The sequence below is a fragment of the Cibotium barometz genome, chromosome 22, assembly GCF_041138505.1.
Source record: "Cibotium barometz isolate CiBa-2024 chromosome 22, ASM4113850v1, whole genome shotgun sequence".
Classification (NCBI taxonomy): domain Eukaryota; kingdom Viridiplantae; phylum Streptophyta; class Polypodiopsida; order Cyatheales; family Cibotiaceae; genus Cibotium; species Cibotium barometz.
This window is the reverse complement of record NC_141067.1, coordinates 10,148,806-10,171,273: the sequence shown is the minus strand read 5'-3', so window position 1 is coordinate 10,171,273 and position 22,468 is coordinate 10,148,806. Positions and strand designations below refer to the sequence as shown.

General features: G+C 37.5%; 2 protein-coding genes across 5 annotated transcripts; both read right to left on the bottom strand.

Annotated features, from left to right (window-relative positions):
- Nucleotides 1-363: 363 nt before the first annotated feature.
- Nucleotides 364-2,705, bottom strand: LOC147626253 (uncharacterized). 2 transcript variants are annotated; one of them, XM_086816403.1, is made up of 4 exons: nt 2,323-2,705; nt 1,375-2,076; nt 926-1,141; nt 364-736 (listed from the first exon to the last, which is right to left on the bottom strand). In XM_086816403.1, exons 1-4 carry the CDS (start codon nt 2,326-2,328, stop codon nt 695-697), a joined length of 966 nt encoding a protein of 321 aa, XP_086672529.1. In that variant the 5' UTR covers nt 2,329-2,705; the 3' UTR covers nt 364-694. The 2 variants fall into 2 exon arrangements, with proteins under 2 accessions (XP_086672529.1, XP_086672528.1); XM_086816402.1 differs by having other exon boundaries at nt 926-1,147; nt 2,323-2,702.
- Nucleotides 2,706-10,044: 7,339 nt separating this feature from the next.
- Nucleotides 10,045-14,057, bottom strand: LOC147626252 (uncharacterized). Of its 3 annotated transcripts, XR_015268569.1 has the most exons (5): nt 13,757-14,054; nt 12,845-13,531; nt 12,391-12,612; nt 12,035-12,216; nt 10,045-10,477 (listed from the first exon to the last, which is right to left on the bottom strand). XR_015268569.1 is itself a non-coding variant. In XM_086816401.1 (4 exons), the coding sequence occupies exons 1-4, from the start codon at nt 13,760-13,762 to the stop codon at nt 12,175-12,177; spliced, it is 951 nt and encodes a 316-aa protein (XP_086672527.1). In that variant the 5' UTR covers nt 13,763-14,057; the 3' UTR covers nt 11,533-12,174. The 3 variants fall into 3 exon arrangements, 2 of the variants coding, with proteins under 2 accessions (XP_086672527.1, XP_086672526.1); XM_086816401.1 differs by lacking the exon at nt 10,045-10,477 and having other exon boundaries at nt 11,533-12,216; nt 12,391-12,606; nt 13,757-14,057; XM_086816400.1 differs by lacking the exon at nt 10,045-10,477 and having other exon boundaries at nt 11,546-12,216.
- Between the last annotated feature and the right edge of the window lie 8,411 nt (nt 14,058-22,468).

Sequence of the window (22,468 nt, the reverse complement as noted above, 5' to 3'; positions counted from 1 at the left end):
TTCTCCTCACGCAGGGAGGTGAGCCCCTGCGTGAAGCAATGCAGCAAAAGAAAGCAGCTGTTGGATCTTGGCCTCGAGTTCTTTGATCTTGGCCTCCAGCTCCTGCTCCCCACAGACTGCTTTCCTCTATAATTTGGTTGAAAGCGGGATCTGTTCTTGTTGAGAAAGATCAAGCTCTTTCTGCAATTTCTACCATAAGGCACAAAACCCTTGAATTCTGCCTCTTTCATTTGTCATCTTTCAATTTCTACCATAAGGCACAATGTTTATGCCAATCTAGGTAGTAGGCTAGAAGAGTAGTATTAGAAAAAAGGCCCATGATTCAATGAAATTAGCTGTCTTAACATTTTGGACTTTACCATCTCATTGATACAATGCTTTATTGATATTCATAATCAGGTTGATCCATACATGATTGGTACAAAAGAAGGGAATGTGGTTTACCTGGCTTTTACATGGTGATATTAGATATCACAAAGACAATCTAATGAGTACATTATTGACATAATCATTGTCATCCACAAAACAGTGATACATATGCACTTGACCGAAAGAAAAGGCACAAACTCTTCTTGAAAGAATAGGGGATTCTTGTAGATATGCTTTGATGAAAAAACTTCATTGCGTCTTTGGTTGGTCTTTTTCTCATGTGTGCATGTGGCACGATCTCCTGGCGGGATTGCATCCTCACCACTCACTCAATGGTTACAGGGGCAACAAAGCAAAGGCTCCATTTCTGAGACAGAATTGCACCAAGCCAATAATTTAGATATCATTCAAAAGGCTCCACCAACTCTCATCCACACACGTAAAGGAAAACCCTTGTAAGATGGCACATGCATTGAATATAAGGATTTTATTTTCTTGTGGAGTTGTAGAAAATTTACATTACGTAAGGCGTGGGTTAGAGACAAGAGCTGCCTACCAATGATGACCATTTTCGATGTTGGGTGGCTTCATGCCTTGGTATCTTTGCTACTGTGAGTTCTTGAATTGGGGTTTGTAAATGTAGAGGTAATGCTTGGGCAGGTAACTCCCCTCCTCTCCTCTCCTCTCGAAGTCGGTCGAAAATGTTCGTATATGCATTAGCAGGAGAGGAGGCTTCGCTATTCCAAGCACCAAACTCAGGAACAGCTGCATGCTGTTGCTGCAAGATAAAACAAGGAGTTTCTTCAGTAACATAAAGTTGTGGTGTTCAATAACAAGGACCTAGTGACTAGACCCCTATCTGTGCATGGGGGTGTGAGTGCATGCATGCATGCATGCGACAGGCTCCTCAGAGATAGCTACCCTACCCTGCCCTGCCCATCTCAAAAAGCTCAAAGATCACAACAAATTGCATAAATTGCTGTCAAAAAGAAAGCTCTCACTCACCATCTCAACTGGCTTCCCGCATCCCGAAGTGCAGCTGAGATTTCCCAGTTCATCCACACACGTATCCTGAACTAGAAACGACTCCTGTGCTGTGTACTCTGTCGTTGCTTGCAAAAGTTGTGCTGCTTCTTTCACATCGTTGTCAGATTCAGGTGGCTCCTGTGCTAACTGTGCTCCATCTAGATGATCATGTGTATCTGACCTGATTTCAGCACTCTTGGGCCACTGCTGGTGCTTTCCCATCTGCATTATGTCCCTCCTGCCGTACTTGCTGCTGGAGGTGTCCATAGAACTTCCACATCCTGCAGAGCTCCTGGGACTCCCACATCCTGCAGAGCTCCCGGAACTTCTCGATTCCGTGGAGCGTGCAGCAGAAATATCGATTTCCATGTCAGTGTGATACACCTTTTGTTGCAAAAGCTCAGTCTCACTTCTAGTGGCCCTCAACCCTGCTTGAAGGGATCGACGAAACGAGGCAATGTACTCGTAGTCTCTTCGATTGTAAGATCTTACGGACACGGGGTAAGGCTGGGGCAACGAAGATGATACAACATCCTGCACCTTGGGGGATTTCATGGATGCCAATCCATGGCGATGTGAAGCTTTCACAGGGGAATTCTTAAATGGATCAGAGTAAAAGGATGGCTCATCGGAGCTATAGCTCTTGGGGTCATGATCCCCTGAATTTCGAGGTGGTGATTGCTGAAAAAGCACAGAAAATCATCAGAAACTTCATCAGAGGCCACATCGATACATGATTTGAATATATCGAAAATAGGGCTGCAAGGGATGGGCTTGGTTGGAAAATGTAAGACCATACAATGGGGGAGTACGGCCACAAAATGCATGCAAACTGTAGGAACAGATGTACGGCACGATCGTTGAAGCTCAAACACGGTGCAATAGAAGAGAACCCACAAAGAGACGCTCTGCTTGAAGAACACTTACCGGCATAGATCTCCGAAGGGCGTAAAACTCTGTGAGAAATTGAGCAGACGCAGGAGAAGGAGAAGGAGAGAGAGAGAGAGAGAGAGAGAGAGAAAGAGAGAGAGAGCGTGTGTGGGTGGGGGTTGAAGAAGGCACCAGAGAAATGAATTGAGAGAGAGACCGCGCGTGTGCGTGTGTCTCTGTGTTGAACAAGGGGCAGGAGAGAGAGAGAGAGAGAGAGAGAGGGGTATGCAGGAGAGAGCGACAGAGAGGGGTGAATCGATGAGTAATGTGGACTGGAAGAGAGCGAGAGCGAGAGAGAGAGAGAGAGAATGTGTGTGTGTGTGTTGTGTGTCTGTGTGCGCGAGAGAGAGAGAGAGAGAGAGAGAGAATGTGTGTGTGTGTGTCTTGAGAGAGAGAGAAGCCTTTGGTGGCCTTTCAAATGTCGTAGCCTCTCCAAACACACGAGGTGGCCTTTGACCAAGCCATATAGTACACGCCTTTGAACACACCTTCAGTGAATTTAAAACAACAAAAACAAGGTTGGTTTGCTGTTTTGAATTTAAAAAGTAAAAGAAAAAAAAAACAAATCCAAGACAAACCATGTGAAGACTTGGTGTAGAAATTTGGACAACCTTGATAGAATGTGTCCTCATACAAAACAAGCCCATATTTTCTTTTTTGCATCACGTCTCTACAAAGTATACTGTGGTAAAGACACTCTATCGGAGTTGAAATACTCTATCTGAGTTGTCATGAATGATGATTTCGAAAGTTTTCGGAACTTGTGAAATGGACGTAAAGGAAAAATGCTCATGTAATGGTATAACCCCGATAAGTAAATAGATGATGTGTCTAAATGATTACTTTATATATGAGGATGTTGATTACTCTATGCATGAGAATGTTGCAAAAGTCTCATGTGAGATGGACATCATGCAACATACATGATGGCCTTCCCATGTAGATATTCACACTAAAGCAACTGTGCCATAATGACTCAAATTGGGCAAAGTAGATAATAGCATAATTTGGATAAGTTGACAATGCATGCACGCATTGTTTTAACCACATGGCTTTATTCAATCATGAGCAGGTTCTAGAGACCTAGAAAATGTGTGTTCACTTTCACATCATTAGAAAAGATCAAGGGTTTATCCTCATTGCACTCATTGCCACATCATCACACTTGGAGAGTATTTCCTTTGGAAGGGCATACTTTCCTCTTAGCGAAAGAGAAGAATGCTAACAATTTTCCATTGGAATGGCGTACTTTCAACACCATCACACTTAGCAAAATAGAAAAACATTAGCAATTTTGAATAGTATTTCATTTGGAAGGCCATCACACTCAAGCATAGCTCTTGTAGTTCAACATAAGCATTGGGGTGATTCTAAATTATGTAATAACATATGCATGATTCCATAAGTTATCAGATGTAATCTTCTTCAACTAGATGAAGCAAGTTCCATCATCAATATTTTTTAAAGGAAAATCATGAGCTATAAAAAGAAAAACAAGAGGTGTGTCATCCTCTATTAACAGGTAAAACATGTTGTATGAACCTAGACGTGAAGCAATGCTAAATCCCAAGGGTGCATGTTATGATTTTAAAGATCCAATAAGAGAAGCAACATCTTTCAAAATTTCCAAGAATTTGTATATTTTTTAAGGGTATATAAGTTCCCTTTTTTGCGGATCCTATTGTATGATTGCCAAATTTAATAACTATTATGAGTGGCTAAAAAGCAAATCATATTTTTTAATTTCTCTTTTTTTTATCACACCCTTCAAGAAGGAAGGAATCTATAAGACTTGTTGAAGATTTTCCTCACTATCTTGTGGTTCCAATGAAATTCTTCTTTATGCAAAGAAGAATATCCTGATCTATTGTTTTTTAAATGTTTCTAGCTCTCCACATCAATTCATTAATAAATTCTCTTTGGTAAATTTGATCTTGATTGTTGTCAATCTAATATAGTCTTAAGCTCGATGATTACATGATTTTTTTACAATTCTTTCAAGGCAAATGCAATCTCCTTCTCCTCCCTAGAACTTTCCCTATACACTTTGAAATTTACAAAATGATAAAGTATTAAGTGTTATTTCATGAATGTATACTTTTCTTATTAAGCTTACAAATGGTATTTTATTACTTTGACGTCAAGTTCCCTCAATTTGATGGTGGCAAATGACTCATGTCTAGTCTCCACCCATGGTGCCTACATGAGCTTACATGGGCATTGCCTATTTTAAGTGCTCAAATGACAGCCATAGTTATGTCTCTATAGTTTGCCATAATCACCATAGTTATGTGTCTATACTTTGTCGTAATGGGCACTACCTTTTTATCATTGTTCCTTGATGCCTACAACATGATGTCCAAGCAAAAATTATCATGTTTAGAATAAATATACACATGGTATTAGAGTTTTTAAGATGATCAAATGAAGGCACACTTTTTCGTGAATGCATAATTTTGGTAGATGGTGGAAATGTACCATTTCAATCCATCATGTTGTATGTGGGAACAAGCAACAACGACTATGCAATGTCTCTATGGTGGAAATGAACCATTTCAAACCACCATGTTGTATGTGGCAACAACCAATACAGCCTATGCATTGTGCAATGTCTTGAATTAGATTTTGACTTCACATACATATATGAGTCCACATCTACATCCCACAAGTCAACTCTTTTAACTTTTTTCTTTTTGATGCCATGTCCTCACAAAAGTAAATTAGATTTTGACTTCACATACATATATGAGTCCACATCTACACCCCATAAGTCAACTCTTTTAACTTTTTTCTTTTTGATGCCATGTCCTCACAAAATGTCATAGGGTGTGAGTTGACATCTAAAAAAAGACACATGATTATGACAAAAGGATATGCTCTTGATATCTTTTTCACTTGCAATGCACAAAGCTCAAACTTGAGTTCTTCTTCAAGGAAAAGGGAGGCAAAACTAGGAATACACTAATTAATCAAGTCTATATCTTTTTCACATGCAATGCACAAAGCTCAAACTTGAGTTCTTCTTCAAGGAAAAGGGAGGCAAATCTAGGAATACACTAATTAATCAAGTCTATATTCCAATGTGTCAATGCAATCTAAATTCATATGAATTAGATGTAAGACATTTGTAATCCATTTATTTGCACAAAGGTTAATTGGTGAGAGGTCGATCAGTTATTCCTTGATATTTGATTTGCAACACATGAAGCTTTTTTTATTAAAGAATAGGCATTGTTTCCTTGTCTCTTGACATTTTATTTATATTTGTAGTAATAAATCTTTGAAGCACTCCCATTTATACATCTTGGAATAACAGTAAAGTTGTTATTTTAAGGTCCACCCTTGTTGATTTAAAACTTGACATTTATATTTATATTTATAGGAACAAATCCTTGGAGCACTCCCTTGTTGATTTACAAATAAGAGAACTCCCATTTATATTTATATTTATATTTATAGGAAAACAAATCCTTGGAGCACTCCCTTGTTGATTTGAAAATTGACATTTATATTTATATTTATAGGAACAAATCTTTGGAGCACTCCCATTTATACATCATGGAATAATATTAAAGTTATTTTGGTGAGAGGTCAATTGGTGATTCCTTGATATTCGGTTGCACCACATGAAGTTTTTCTAATGAAGAATAGGCATTGTTTCCTTGTCTCTTGACATTTTATTTATATCTATAGTAACAAAGCTTTGGAGCACTCCGGTTTATACATCTTGGAATAACAATAAAGTTACTTTTTCAAGGTCCACACTTGTTGATTTAGAACTTGATATTTATATTTATAGGAACAAATCTTTGGAGCACTCCCATTTATATATCTTGGAATAATAAAGTTATTTTTTTAAGGTTCACGCTTGTTGATTTAAAACTTGACATTTTATTTATATTTATAGGAACAAAATATTTGGAGCGCTCCCATTCATATATCTTGGAATAAAAGTAAAGTTTATTTTTTTAAAGGTCCACCCTTGTTGATTTAAAATTTGTTAATGCAATCTTTTATATTATATTCTTAAGTAGTGGTGATTAAAGTTGTTACTTTTAAAGTTGCAAGAGATTATATAGAGGACTATTTATAGCTAAAGAGGCTAAAGAACTCTATGTGTTCACATACAAACTTTTATCACTTAAGAAATTGCAATAGTAGACTCATTAGAGGGCATTTGAGCATAAAAAGGGCCCTGTAAGGATCCCTAATTTTAAGGAATTAAGACTAATTTTATTGAGAGTTAAGGAGACAAAGCTCATAATAATGCCTACCTTTAGGCCTAAAAGTAGGGGATCTCTCTAATTCTTGAACTAGGATTCTCTCTAGGATTCTCTTTCTAGCTATTAAAACCCCCTACTAAGATCACTGATATCCACGCTTTCATTCTTATTTACTCCACTTTAATAGTCATATTTGAAATTCCCCACACATTCCGTTTCTTTCAATCATTACTATTATTAATCACGTTTCCTACCAACCTCTGCAATAAGATTCTCTCTCTCTCTCTCTCTCTCTCTCTCTCTCTCTCTCTCTCTCCCTTTTTCCCAAGCTCTCTTCTCCTATTGCGAATACAACAGGATAGCACTGAGTCTATCTCCCTCTCTCTCTTTATCTCTCTCCCTCTTCACAATAACAATAGGACATCCCTGATCACTTCAGATTAGTCTCTTCCATTTTTTGAATGACAAAAATTTCAGATTCAACAAGAGTACGGAAGGTGGACTTGTATATTCGCATATTGAATGAATATGCACCAATCAAGAAAGAACATCTAAATACACATGAGAAGCATGCAAGAAGACAATAGGGTCGGACTAATGTGGATCTTTGGATTGATGGATATATATATCCTAATGATCCTTCTTTGCATTGTCCTCCACCCTTCACTGATCTTCTTTCATTTATTCAGTTTGTTGGAGAGGGTGAGAATGGGCTGCTTGGATATTGTAGAAGGTTAAGAATGAGCGATGCATAGAGAGTACAATTCCTCCACTCACAAATATAAAGCTTATAAAAAGCACTTTGAGTAGTGCACAATATGCACTGCACGATGCACAAAATAATATTGTAGAGCTAGAGAAAAGAGACAAAGAGAAAGAGGCTCGCATTATAAAGCTACAAGATACAATCTCTCGCATGAAGAGCACCCACGTGGGAGCAAGAGAGTGAAAGAGAACAATCAATAACATTCAAAAACTCGTAGTTGGTGGTCGTGCTCACAAGTGAAGAATCCATGTAGCAAGGTTTGTTTTTTGTTTTGTGGCTATTATTGTTACAAGTAATTTTGATTAAGGTATTTTTGGTTGTTGTGGTTGTTTATAAGCAATAGATTAAGGTTTTTTTGGTAATCTTTATTGGTTTGTGATAGAAATTTTTTGAAAGAAGCATGTGGTGAAAATGGTCCTCAAGATTTTGGAGAAATATTACGTAGTTGTGTGAGGAGGCATGACATTCTTTCCATCACTCGCAAATGAGATAATGGATGACATTACCAATCTTTTAAGCATTGAGGAGGTTCAGAATGCATGCGATGAGGTGGACATTAGCACAAAAGGATATCAAGCCCTCCATCAATTGCTAAAAAATACACTTCCGCAAACAAGGCATCACAAAGAATATATTTTCTGTCCCCAAAAAGATATGATTAGCAAAGAGGACATGCAATGATGATGTGCAATGCAAAATTGGACAGTACTATTGCATCAATGATATATTAACCATTGGAGCTTGGGAGAAAAAGCAAAGCACAAATGGTAAGATTATGTATCCCTACAATGAGTTGAACAACATATTTGTTGATCTACAATGTCTTCAGAGAGCTATGATCTTATTCTATGGACTGCCTAAACAATGTAAGTATTTTTTTACATTCTTTGCGAGCTAATAATAAAAAATCTTTCAAGTACTAAAACTTATCTACTTTTCTTTGTTATGCAAGGTGACAAGGTAAGTTTTGTGTTGAAAGTGGATGAGTGTCAGATTGTAAAAGGCAAGAGGTTAGAACGAATGAGTATCACACTTATGAATGAGGCAATGGCATATGCAAAGAGTGAGATCAACATGACTGAGGAGACTGAGTTACCTTTGGAAGGTTCTAATGAAAACCCAGACAATCAGACGAGCAATAGGGAGAGGGTTTGCAAGTTAAGTTTTCCCTCTTTTAGTATCCAATTTGAGAGAGAGATATGGTGGCTTGGGGCATTTGAAGTACCGACGAAGGAGACAAATGAAGTGCTGGCTTGGATGTTTGATAGGATACCATGGATTACCAATGTCATTAAAGCATAGATTCAGGGGGGAAAATTAGAAGTGAAGGGTAAGGACACTTATACAATAGACTGGCATTTAGGAGGTGACTTGAAGACAATAATTTGCCTTCTTTGGTGTCCACAAGGTGCTAACACCCCAAATCCTTGTCCATGGTGCATGAGAATGGTAAGAGAAAAGAAACAGAATAAGGTAGGAAGGAAGAGGAAGCTAGAGAATCAAGATGATGAGAATGACACAGTGGATGATAATGCGGATAGTTGGGTTGGTGGTGTCTTGTCTGCTAACATGCTAGCTAAGCCAAACAGGCATTTGAGAGACCCCGAATGGAATCCTGCAATTCCATTCGACCTCAAGAATGCCCACTTTTGTACTTTTCATACATTCATACGTGTGTTTGATCGTCTGCTCAAGTGTCACGTTGATTATGCATTTACTATGAAAGGCAAGGAAAGCATGAAGCTCTTCAAAAAGTAGAGAAACTACTGAACTCAATTGGATGCCATGGAACAATGTGCAGATTACTATTAACAAGAAGACCTCTGGCATAAATCATGAAGTGGCCCAATAGGTGTCAATGAGTGGATATAAGGCAAGACATTTTCTAGAGAGGCCAGAAAAAGTAAAGAACTCAAAGTCCTGGGACTTGTGGAAGGATTTGTGTAAATGCACAACGTTTGACTGCACCAATGCAAGCCTTGTAGTTCTACGTGAGAAAGTTTGATCAGACTTCAATAAGAAGGTTAAATTAATGAGCAAAAGCAAGACAACTGTAGAGGAGCGCCAAAAATTTCAAGAAGAGCTTCAAAATTTTACAAAAGCCATGGTCAATACATGGGGTGATACAAACATTACGCATTACATGGTGAACGAGTTTCTTTCTACTCATCATCAATTTGAAATGATTATAAGGTATAAAGTATAGTTTCTGAATCGGTCATGTTTTCTTTTGCAGCACATTTTGTATGCACATGGTGCATACTTCATGAATGAATATGGTTCTTTTGACATGTGGAGCATCCAAGGAATGGAAAAATCTCACTACTAAGCTAGAGGAGTATATTTCAAAAACACCCGACATGGAGGAGGAAAGACTCGTACAAATTACCTCAAAGAAATGTTCAATCGGTTCTACAGATATACTTTTGGGCAAAAACTATCAATGGAAAAGGCTCGTACGAGTGATTTAGTAAAGGTAGCATGAAATCGAGCCAAAATGAGGAGATCACTGAAGTGGAAAGCTGGCACAGGACCAACACGTCATGCGGCATGAAGATCATCAAGAAGACGAGAAGAAAGAATTTGGATTTAGTGTAACGAAATTTTATATGCAAAATTTATAACATTTTGAAGTGTTGTAAACATTTTTGCTTAATACAAACTTGTAATTAAAACTTATTCGTATCATTTCATTACATAAAAGATATAACAAAATATTTACAATGACAAGATAATTAACTGCTCTTGAGTCTCTTCTGTACTTGCTCTTCCTCTTCATTAGACATTTTTCCTCTATAACACAAAAACTTCTCGACTATAACCCTTCAGTGCATTTACATCTTCTAGTCCGACACCTAGAGCATAGCTAGCATAACAGAGGAAGTATCCGGTTTTGGAAGGCCAAAATCGTGTACTGTATCCAAAGATACGAATAGCAGCACACTTCTCTATCAGCATGACCTTATATGTATTATAAGGGATAAAGGAATAGCCCGTATATCTAGATAGTGCCTTCATCTCACTAGAATATTTGTTGTGGTAGACAATAAATATTTCTATGTCAATAGATGGGATGTAGTGTGCAAGAGCAACATCTTGGCCAACTCTTGCACGGGCAGCACCTCCACGTCCAAGAAAACCATCGGGCATCATCAAGCTCAATCTACAATAAACAAAGAATTAGCTTTCACATAAATTCAGTCAATACCAAAACATAAATTCACTCTCTCAAGAACAGATAAATTACCTTCTGATTCTAATCCTCTTCTAATCCTCTTCCAACTTGGATGCATCCCAAAGGCTGATGGAGCCTTCTTTATTTCCTTGATCAAGGGTGGACAAGGGCTCTCTTCCTATTTTAGTAATTCTTAACTCCTCTTGAAGACTTTGAAATTCTAGCTCTATGGGAAGAGAAGATTCAGTTTCCTTGGCTTTTTCAAAGCACAATGACATGGCTCTAGGGGCTTCAATGAAGTTCTCTGTCACGTGTCCAACTTTATGTTCATTTTCCACATCCGATAAACTCCTGGCAGCTTCACAACCATATGCTATAATTGCAAAGCAATAATCCTCTCTTAAATTATAAAGCTTTTGTATGTGAGAGAGAAGAATAAAATTCTTGCCATTAATAAGAAAGGAGGCTTGACATATTATGTCCTTTTTTGGAGCTCATGCTTGCACATACATATGAAAGATAGACCTAGACACATAGAACTTGAAGGCATTTACACGTGGTGTTAGGCATCTGAACCTTGAGACTATAAAAGATAGTAGCCCTACAAAGACTATTGTATCCTTTATGACCCTATGATATTTTGATCACTTTATGACTACAATGTTATTTCTTAAAGCTCATGTTTCTATGATTGATTCATGGCAATCTTTCCATGTTTAGGTGACTACTCTCTATGAGATGAGTAGCACATGTCTATACTCCATGCTAATGAATGTAACCCTAGATTTCCTTCATTACATTTGTATCAAACCCTTCGCTTTGATCCTTGGTGTCTTGATTAATTCATTTTTGGATTAATATTTTTACATAAGCTTTTAAAATTTTATTTATTTTTATTTTAAAAGAATTAGCAATGAGATTAATGCTTAAATATTTTTGAGTTTATGCTAATCACCATTTTTTATTTTAAGAGAATTAATAATGAGATTAATACTTAAACATTTTTAAATTTATGCTAGTCACTATTTAAAAAAATCCTAATCTACATAGTTTCTTGATAATCTTCTTGATTAGTGTCTCTTTCCATTGAATCTATTCATAAAACTTAGTTTTCTTCTATATTTGCCTAGTTTTTGGGAGATCTTGATAGTTTGGAAGATATCGAAGGTGGTTGGGTAAATCTTGATGCAATCTTAAGTAACAGTTGCAACATCCTGATTATTAAGGGAATTTCGACTCCATCAAGGTAGCTAAGTGTTGGTAATTAAGATCAGTTGGGATAGCATTTTGATCAAAGATTAATTGGCATCTTGGTACAGTAATCTAAAAGAGGATCAACAACCTCATCCATGTGAAAGGCCCTTTGAAGGCATCTTTGGCCCAATCTACGAGAGAGTATCAATGCATTGGGATTCTATGGTGATAGAGCATATCAAAAACTTTGACGACAAGTGCTTTAGAAAAAGCTCAGAGTTCAAGAGCTAAAAGCTTTAATGACAAGTTCTTTAGAAGAAGGTCACACTTAAGGAGCCAGCACTCTCTTACCTGCGTATGTATTTGCCTACAACCAAATAAAGTGATCTTTCTTGTATGCTTTGATGAAAACATTTCATTGTGTCTTTGGTTGGTCTTTTTCTCATGTGTGCGTGTGGCACGATCTCCTTGTGCCATTGCATCCTCAACACTCACTCAATGGTTACAGGAGCAACAAAGCAAAGGCTCCATCTCTGAGAACAGAATTGCACCAAGCCAATAATTTAGATATCATTCAAAAGGCTCCACCAACTCATCCACACACGTAAAGGAGAACCCTTGTAAGATGGCACATGCATTGAATAGAAGGGTTTTATGTAGAAAATTTACATTACATAAGGCATGGGTTAGAGACAAGAGCTGCCTACCAATGATGACCATTTTCGATGTTGGGTGGCTTCATGCCTTGGTATCTTTGCTACTGTGAGTGCTTGAACTGGGGTTTGTAAATGTAGAGGTAATGCTTGGGCAGGTAACTCCCCTGCTCTCCTCTCCTCTCGAAGTCGGTCGAAAATGTTCGTATATGCTTTAGCAGGAGAGGAGGCTTCGCCATTCCAAGCACCAAACTCAGGAACAGCTCCCTTCTGTTGCTGCAAGATAAAACAAGGAGTTTCTTCAGTAACATAAAGTTGTGGCGTTCAATAACAAGGACCTAGTGACTAGACCCTACAAGAGGCTCCTCAGAGATGGGGGTGTGAGTGCATGCATGCATGCAAGAGGCTCCTCAGAGATAGCTACCCTACCCTGCCCTACCCATCTCAAAAAGCTCAAAGATCACAACAAATTGCATAAATTGCTGTCAAAAAGAAAGCTCTCACTCACCATCTCAACTGGCTTCCCGCATCCCGAAGTGCAGCCGAGATTTCCCAGTTCATCCACACACATATCCTGAACTAGAAACGACTCATGTGCCCTTGCTTGCAAAAGTTGTGCTGCTTCTTTCACATTGTTGGCAGATTCAGGTGGCTCCTGTGCTAACTGTGCTCCATCTAGATGATCATGTGTATCTGACCTGATTTCAGCACTCTTGGGCCACTGCTGGTGCTTTCCCATCTGCATTATGTCACTCCTGCCGTACTTGCTGAAAGTGTCCATAGAACTTCCACATCCTGCAGAGCTCCTGGGACTCCCACATCCTGCAGAGCTCCCGGAACTTCTCGATTCCGTGGAGCGTGCAGCAGAAATATCGATTTCCATGTCAGTGTGATACACCTTTTGTTGCAAAAGCTCAGTCTCACTTCTAGTGGCCCTAAACCCTGCTTGAAGGGATCGAGGAAACGAGGCAATGTACTCGTAGTCTCTTCGATTGTAAGATCTTATGGACACGGGGTAAGGCTGGGGCGACGAAGATGATACAACATCCTGCACCTTGGGGGATTTCATGGATGCCAATCCATGGCGATGTGAAGCTTTCACAGGGGAATTCTTAAATGGATCAGAGTAAAAGGATGGCTCATCGGAGATATTGCTCTTGGGGTCACGATCCCCTGAATTCCGAGGTGGTGATTGCTGAAAAAGCACAGAAAATCATCAGAAACTTCATCAGAGGCCACATCGATACATGGACCACAAGAGATGGGCTTCGTTGGAAAATGTACGACCAAACAATGGGGGTGTACGGCCACAAGATGCATGCAAACTTTAGGAACAGATGTACGGCACGATCGTTGAAGCTCAAACATAGTGCAATAGAAGAGAACCCACAAAGAGACGCTCTGCTTAAAGAACACTTACCGGCATAGATCTGCAAAGGGCGTAAAACTGTGTGAGAAATTGAGCAGATGCAGGGAGAGAGAGAGAGAGAGAGAGAGAGAGAGCGCGTGTGTGTCGAAGAGAGCGAGAGAGAGGGGTGAATCGGTGAGTAATGTGGACTGAAAGAGAGGGAGAGAGAGAAAGAGACAGAAAGTGTGTGTGTTGTGTGTCTGTGTGCGCGCGAGAGAGAGAGAGAGTGTGTGTGTGTGTTGTGTGTCTGTGTGCGCGAGAGAGAGAGAGGGAGAGAGTGTGTGTGTGTGTGTGTGAGAGAGAGTGAGAAGCCTTCGGTGACCTTTCAAATGTCCAAACACACGAGGTAGCCTTTGACCAAGTCATATAGTACACACCTTCATTCAATTTAAAACAACAAAAACAAGGTTGGTTTGCTGTTTTGAATTTAAAAAATAAAAGGAAAAAAAAAAACAAATCCAAGACAAACCATGTGACGACTTGGTGTAGAAATTTGGACAACCTTGATAGAATGTATCCTCATAAAAAACAAGCCCATTTTTATTTTTTATTTTGCATCAAGTCTCAACAAAGTATATTGTGGTAAAGACACTCTATCGGAGTTGAAACACTCTATCTAAGTTGTCATCATGAATGATGATTTCGAAAGTTTCCGGAACTTGTGAAATGGATGCAAAGGGAAAACATTCATGTAATTGTATAACCCCGATAATTAAATAGATGATGTGTCTAAATGATTACTTTATACATGAGGATGTTGATTACTCTATACATGACGATGTTGCACAACTTTTAACACCCATTTGGTGTGTCTAAATGATTACTTTATACATGAGGATGTTGATTACTGTATGCATGAAGATGCTACACAACTTTTATCACCCATTTGGTGGGATGGGCAACATACAACATGATGACCTACCCATGTAGATATTCACACCAAAGCAATAGTGCCATAGTGACTCAAATTGGGTAAAGTAGATAAGAACATAATTTGGATAAGTTGACAATGCATGCACGCATTGTTTTAACCACATGGCTTTATTCAATGCATGCACGCATTGTTTTAACCACATGGCTTTATTCAATCATGAGTAGGTTCTGGAGACCTAGAAAATGTGTGTTCACTTTCACATCATTAGTAAAGATCAAGGGTTTACACTCATTGCCACAACAACTTCATTTGAGCATTTAAGCATTGAGACTTGGTAAGAGCTTTCCTCTTAGCGAAATAGAAAAAATGTTAATAAATTTGCATAGTATTTCCTTGGAAGGGCATACTTTCAACACCATCATGCTTGGAGAGTATTTCCTTTGGAAGGGCGTACTTTCCTCTTAGCGAAATAGAAAAACGTTAACCATTTTACATAGCATTTCCATTGGAAGGGCGTACTTTCAACACCATCACACTTAGCGAAATAGGAAAACGTTAACAATTTTGAATAGTATTTCGTTTGGAAAGGCGTACTTTCAACACCATCACACTTGTAGAGTTCCTTTGGAAGGGCAATACTTTCAACATCACACTTGCATAGTATTTCCTTTGGAAGGGCGATACTTTAACACCATCACACTTGCATAGTATTTCCTTTGGAAGGGCGATACTTTAATGCCATCACACATGCATATAATATTTCCTTTGGAGGGCGATACTTTAATGCCATCACACATGCATATAATATTTCCTTTGGATGGGAAATACTTTCAACACCATTAATGCACTTGCATAGTATCTCCTTTGGAAGAATTTTCCATAACCTAGCTCACAATTGCCTGGGCAAGGTGTGTCACTCACCTCATGAATACTTGTGCTCAGATTCTTGTAGGAGGCAATGTTGCCATGTAGCCACACTCCAAAGCTCCACTCCGCTACGGCCACCACCACATTCCAAAGGAAGCTCGACCCTCCTCTCACTCAATCTCTCTCTCACACACATACACAATGAGTATATAATAGCTCTAATTGGGTTAGGCGGCAAGCAAGACACACAAGAGAGCAAGAGAGTAGAGAAGAAGAGCACTCTATTATTTGCATGAATAGTGAGAATAGTAGAGAAGAAGAGCACTCTATTAGTTTCATAAGAGAATGAATGGCGAGAATACAAATTGGGGCATACTTTCAACACCATCACACTCAAGCATAGCTCTTGTAGTTCAACATAAGCATTGGGGTGATTCTAAATTATGGATAATAACATTAGATCAAGATGCCTTGTTATCATATGAGATCTTCTTCATCTAGATGAAGCAAGTTCCCATCATCAATAATTTTTTTAGGACAAATCATGAGCTATATAAAAAGAAAAACAAAAGGTGTGTGATCCTCTTTTAATATAGTAAAACATGTTGTATGAACCTAGAAGATGTCTCAAGTCAAGCAATGCTAAATCCTAAGGCTGCATGTTACGATTTTAAAGATCCAATAAGAGAAGCTATATCTTTAAAAACTTCCAAGAATTTGTATATTTTTTAAGATATAAGTTCCCTTTTTGCCAATCCAGTTGTATGATTGCCAAATTTAATAACTAAAGCAAATCATATTTTTCAATTTGTCTTTCTTTTTATCACACCCTTCAAGCGGGAAGGTTTTCGTCACTATCTTATGGTTCTAACGAAATTCTTCTTTTAAAAAAAGAAGAATATCCCGATCTATTGTTTTTTAAATGTTTCTGGCTCTCCACATCAATTTATAAATAATTTCTCTTTGGCAACTTTGTTCTTGATTGTTGTTAATTTAATATAGTCTTAAGCTCGATGATTACAAGATTTTTTAAAACAATTCTTTCAAGGAAAATGTAAACTCCTTCTTCCTAGAACTTTCCCTATACACTTTGAAATTTACAAAATGGTAAAGTATTAAGTGTTATTTGATGAATGCATGAATGTATGCTTTTCTTATATTAAGCATACAAATGGTATTTTACTACTTTGATGTCAAGTTCCCTCAACTTGATGGTGCTAATGACTCATGCCTAGTCTCCACACCCATGGTGCTTACATGAGCTTACATGTGCCTTACCCATTTTAAGTGCTCAAATGACAACCATAGTTATGTCTCTATAGTTTGCCATAATCACCATCATTACGTCTCTATAGTTTGTTGTGATGGGCACTACCTTTTTTATCACTGTTCCTTAAAGCCTACAACATGATGTCCAAGCAAAAATTATCATGTTTAGAATAAATATACACATGGTATTAGAGTTTTTAAGATGATCAAATGAAGGCACACTTTTTCCTAAATGCATGATTTTGGTGGATGGTGGAAATGTACCATTTCAATCCATCATGTTGTATGTGGGAACAAGCAACAACAACTATGCAATGTCTCTATGGTGGAAATGAACCATTTCAAACCACCATGTTGTATGTGGGAACAAACAACAAGGCCTATGCATTGTGCAATGTCTTGAATTAGATTTTGACTTCACATACATATATGAGTCCACATCTACATCCCACAAGTCAACTCTTTTAACTTTTTTCTTTTTGATGCCATGTCCTCACAAAAGTAAAATTGTTCACAAAATGTCATAGGGCATGAGTTGACATCTAAAAAAAGACACATGATTATGACAAAAGGATATGCTCTTGATATCTTTTTCACATGCAATGCACAAAGCTCAAACTAGAGTTCTTCTTCAAGGAAAAGGGAGGCAAAACTAGGAATACACTAATTGATCAAGTCTATATTCCACTATGTCAATGCAATCTAAATTCATATGAATTAGATATACGACATTTGTAATCCATTTATTTGCACAAAGGTAAATTGGTGAGTGGTCAATCAGTTATTCCTTGATATTTGATTTGCAACACATGAAGCTTTTTCAAATGAAGAATAGGCATTGTTTCCTTGTCTCTTGACATTTTATTTATATTTATAGTAACAAATATTTGGATCACTCCCATTTATACATCTTGGAATAACAGTAAAGTTGTTATTTCAAGATCCACCCTTGTTGATTTAAAACTTGACATTTATATTTATATTTATAGGAACAAATCCTTGGAGCACTCCCTTGTTGATTTACAAATTAGAGAACTCCCAATTATATTTATATTTATAGGAAAATAAATCCTTGGAGCACTCCCTTGTTGATTTGAAAATTGACATTTAAGTTATATTTATATTTATAAGAATAAATCTTTAGAGCACTCCCATTTATATATCATGGAATAATAATAAAGTTATTTTGTTGATTCCTGATTGCAACATATAAAGCTTTTTTTAATGAAGAATGGGAATTGTTTCCTTGTCTCTTGACATTTTATTTATATCTATAGTAACAAATCTTTGGAGCACTCCCATTTATATATCTTGGAATAACAGTAAAGTTATTTTTTTCAAGGTCCACATTTGTTGATTTAAAACTTTAATTTATATTTATATTTATATTTATAGGAGCAAATCTTTGGGGCACTCCCATTTATACTTCTTGGAATGATAAAGTTATTTTTTAAAGGTTCATGCTTGTTGATTTAAAACTTGACATGTTATTTATATTTACAGGAACAAAATATTTGGAGCACTCTCATTCATATATCTTGGAATAAAAGTAAAGCTATTTTTTTCACGGTCCACCCTTGTTTATTTAAAATTTGTTATTTTTTTCACGGTCCACCCTTGTTGATTTAAAATTTGTTAATGCAATCTTTTCTATTATATTCTTAAGTAGTGGTGATTAAAGTTGTTACTTTTAAAGTTGCAAGAGATTATATAGAGGACTATTTATAGCTAAAGAGGCTAAAGAACTCTATGTGTTCACATACAAACTAGTATCACTTAAAAAATTGCAATGGTAAAAGTCTTGTTTAAAAAAAGCCACTTTGTGGCTTATAAATACTTTTATAATAAATTAGCTCTCGTTAAATATATTGTTTCAATCTGCTAGAAAATACTCTCAACACAAAATATTAGCTGAAAAAAATTATTTAGTGCCAAAAAAGTTTTGAAAAACATGGTCTTCCATGGTTCTCATTTGGGATGTTTATGTTAAAAACTTCTAATTTTTAAAAGTATCATTAAAAAAATTTAAACACACTACAGATGTATTACAAATTCTTTTATATAATATAGGCCATTGGCATGTACCTCAGACACACTTTTTTGTACACGTGTCCTTGAAGATAAGATTATTTTATGACATTTTTATGCCATTTAAAAAATATTAAATTGTAAATTCACTAGGTGCATGCAAAATTTACTTAGTACTAGATGTTTTTTTTTCCCAAATTTTATTAATCATAGTTAATCAAGCATTCTCAAGTAGTTTCATGGAACTTTAAGCTGATTTGCCTTTTCAATTCCTCAAAATTCATAAATCAACCTTAATATTGTTTTGTGGGTTGAAGCCACTTTTGTGGCTCAACTACATGACTAGTGTTAAGAGTTTCATTTAGCATGAAATACCTCATATAATATTTATAAAAGAACCTTTTAGAGAATAAGGTATGACATTTGATTTTATTTTATAAAAGCCCTTCTTGAGACTAAAGTGTGACATTTGATTGATTCTTGAATTTCAAAAAATAAACTTTTTTTCCAATGACGATCTAAGTTGTACGTATGCATATGTGTACATGCATACATACTTACAATCTTAGATATATATATATATATATATATATATATATATATATATATATATATATATATATATATATATGTATGTATGTATGTATGTATGTATGTATGTATGTATGTATGTGATAAAAATCATGGTGTCCCCACCAGGAGTGAGCGGAAGAGAAGAGGATGAGAGAGAGAGAGAGATGCAATAGAACTCAAGTGAGAGGAGAGATGCACATGAACACAATGATTATATTATGACTAATAATACTCACACCATCATGTACAATGTATTTATAGGCATTTACCTTCTGACCCTTACTAAGAGGTGATTCACACCAAAAGACTTAATAACCCTTTCACACTACTGAGACTCTAATAATTTGAGCAGATGTTGAGACCCAAATGCAAAAGAAGAACCCAAACTCCAACTCAATTGTGTCACTGCAGAGAGGAGACCTAGCCATGTGCACCTCCCATGCCATGCTATTTCCTCAATCAGCTTATGACTGAAGCTGAGATCAATGCTTAATCACTTAAACCAACAACCCGCCCCCCATCACCTTTTATAGCATCAAGGCTTTATAATATTTCCAAAAGACATCCAAAATATTCAAATTTTGGAGGACAACCCGGGCAGAGAACCCTTGACCTAATAGAAATTATTTAGATTTTGGGAGACAACTCGGGTAGAGAACACTTGACTCAACATAAAATAATGAATGGACTATTATGGTATCAAGTTCATGTCATTTTGTGCAAGCATATTGATGATGAAAATGTAATATAAAGCATGAACCACTTCATGGGAACACAAATCAGAGAGTTGTAAGGAAAAAAATGATGATTTCATAAGGTTTTAAGGCTGTTAGGTGGCGGGCTACAAAGTGGCGGGAGGATCAGGATGATAAAGGTTGCGATGTTGGCTAAAGAGGCAAGGTGGTAGGAGAGACATAGGAGAGGTAGTCGACATAAAAACTCACCACCTTTGCTTATGTTATGACCAGGAGCCTGGGGTTGTGTCGCTTGAGCAGCTCAGCATGGTGAGAAGGGGAGGTAGGGCAATTGAGCATGGTGAGAAGGGGAGGTAGGGCAATTGAGCATGGTGAGAACCTATGGATCACTTTGTAGCGCCAAAAAATGCAAAGAAACAGGGTGTATGGTCTGGAGAAGATCAACATAAAAAAGGTGGTGCAATATAATAAAAACGTAGGGGTGATAGGAGTGATGATGTGTAAGTGTTGTTGTTGCTAGCTTGTTCAACATGGAGAGGTTAACAGAAGTCACTATGGCTTGGGTAAAACACAACACGGAGAGGTTACATGCTGCATAGAGGGGGTAAATAAAATGAACATAAAGGTGGATGATGATGTATTCATTGTGGCTCTTATACCATGATAAAAACCATGGTGTTGGAAGAGAAAAGAATGAGAGAGAGAAAGATGTAATAGAACTCAAGTGTGAGAGAGATTGCACATCTCTTGCACATGAACACAATGATTGTATTATGAACAATAATACTCACACCTTGTACAATGTATTTATTGTTGAGATATTGAGCTCACAACTAGTGCTACGACGACGGACATTAATGACCCGCTTGGGTGATAGCTTCCGCGTCTACACCACTGGCATGGTTGGTGAGATTATGGGTGATATGTGGCCAGTGGTGGGATGATAGGTTGTGTGACATCCATTTTGGATTACTAAAGACTGGCATAGTTATAGCGCCAGCTCATTTAGTCACGTTCACATTATGGACCGACCTTTGTATGTTGTAGTAGTTAAGTACTAACCCATATAGTGTGTACTCTTATCTTTATGTTATGTTGGTTGAGTAGAGAAGAAGAAGATAGAAGAAAATTTAGCTATCCATTTCTCTCTTGTGTCTTGTTCTCTCTTGTGTGTGTGTGTGTTTGCTTGCTAGGGTTTGAAGCTCTCCCTCTCCCCCACATTCTCTATTTGGTATCAGATCCTGGTTCGTGTGAGAGCTAAGGATGCAAGCAAGAGGCAAGAACAAGCAAGGAAGGAAGCGGTACTACACGGGTAAGAGCACCATCATCTCTTTCCCCTTCTTGGTTTAGGTACAACACCCCCTCAGTAGCTCTGGGAGCTACACATCTCCGATTGAGCAGCTGTCTTCGTGGGAGCGGAGCTACAGGACAGGTATGATAAATTATTGGACGACATTTTTTTAGCCAGATTCGCGTTTCGGGCGCGTTACGGGCCCCGTTTTGTCATTGCAGGGTATTTTCGGTAGTTTTCTGGAAGTTCTGGTAAAGAACTATTTCTGCTCGAAATCTGGTTATTGCAGTGCGGCAGTGCATTTTGGAAGTGCATACAGGGTTTGAATATGTATTGTTGATACTGGGTGTATGTACATGTACTCTGTTCACATTTGGTGACACATAGGTTGTGCTGAAGTACCACTACTATACAACAGTTTACAGGAGATACTGTTGTATTACAGGTTGCATACAGACGTTGTCTGTTTGCAGGTTATTTGATTTGGTGTAGGAAAACATGTCTAACGGAATTAATCAGATTGTTAGTGAGAAACTGGAGAAGAATAACTGTTAAAACCCTAAGATCTCTCTAGATAATTGTTATGCATAAACATACATAAATCAGGCATAAGCTGGATAAGAATAACTGTTAAAACCCTAAGATCTCTCTAGATAATTGTTATGCATAAACATACATAAATCAGGCATAAACTCATCCACCCGACCACCCCCGAGCCCAAGGAATGCACACATGAATTATAATCATACCTTTACCTTGATGTCCCATACCATCAAGAGGTATAACTCCAATCCAGCAGCATGTAGCTATAGAGTGAAATGGTAGGTGAGTAGATATAATCCTCTATACAAGAGAACATCATATCATAACCTAGCCTAGCCTCCCTTGAGTGTGCCCCATGCTATATAGGAGGGCCATCAAGTGACTCTTGACTCTCCATTTCCCATGTGTGACCCTTGGATGCCTGACCCTAATCTTAACCCTTAAGGTTAGTCCTAACCCATGCTCGACTAGAGAGCTTGTTCCCATGCTCCCATGCTCACAAGCCTAATGTGGGTTAGCCTCCTAGTATATGCACACATAATGTGCATATAACATACTTTCCCTCTCTCAAAACATTGTACTCT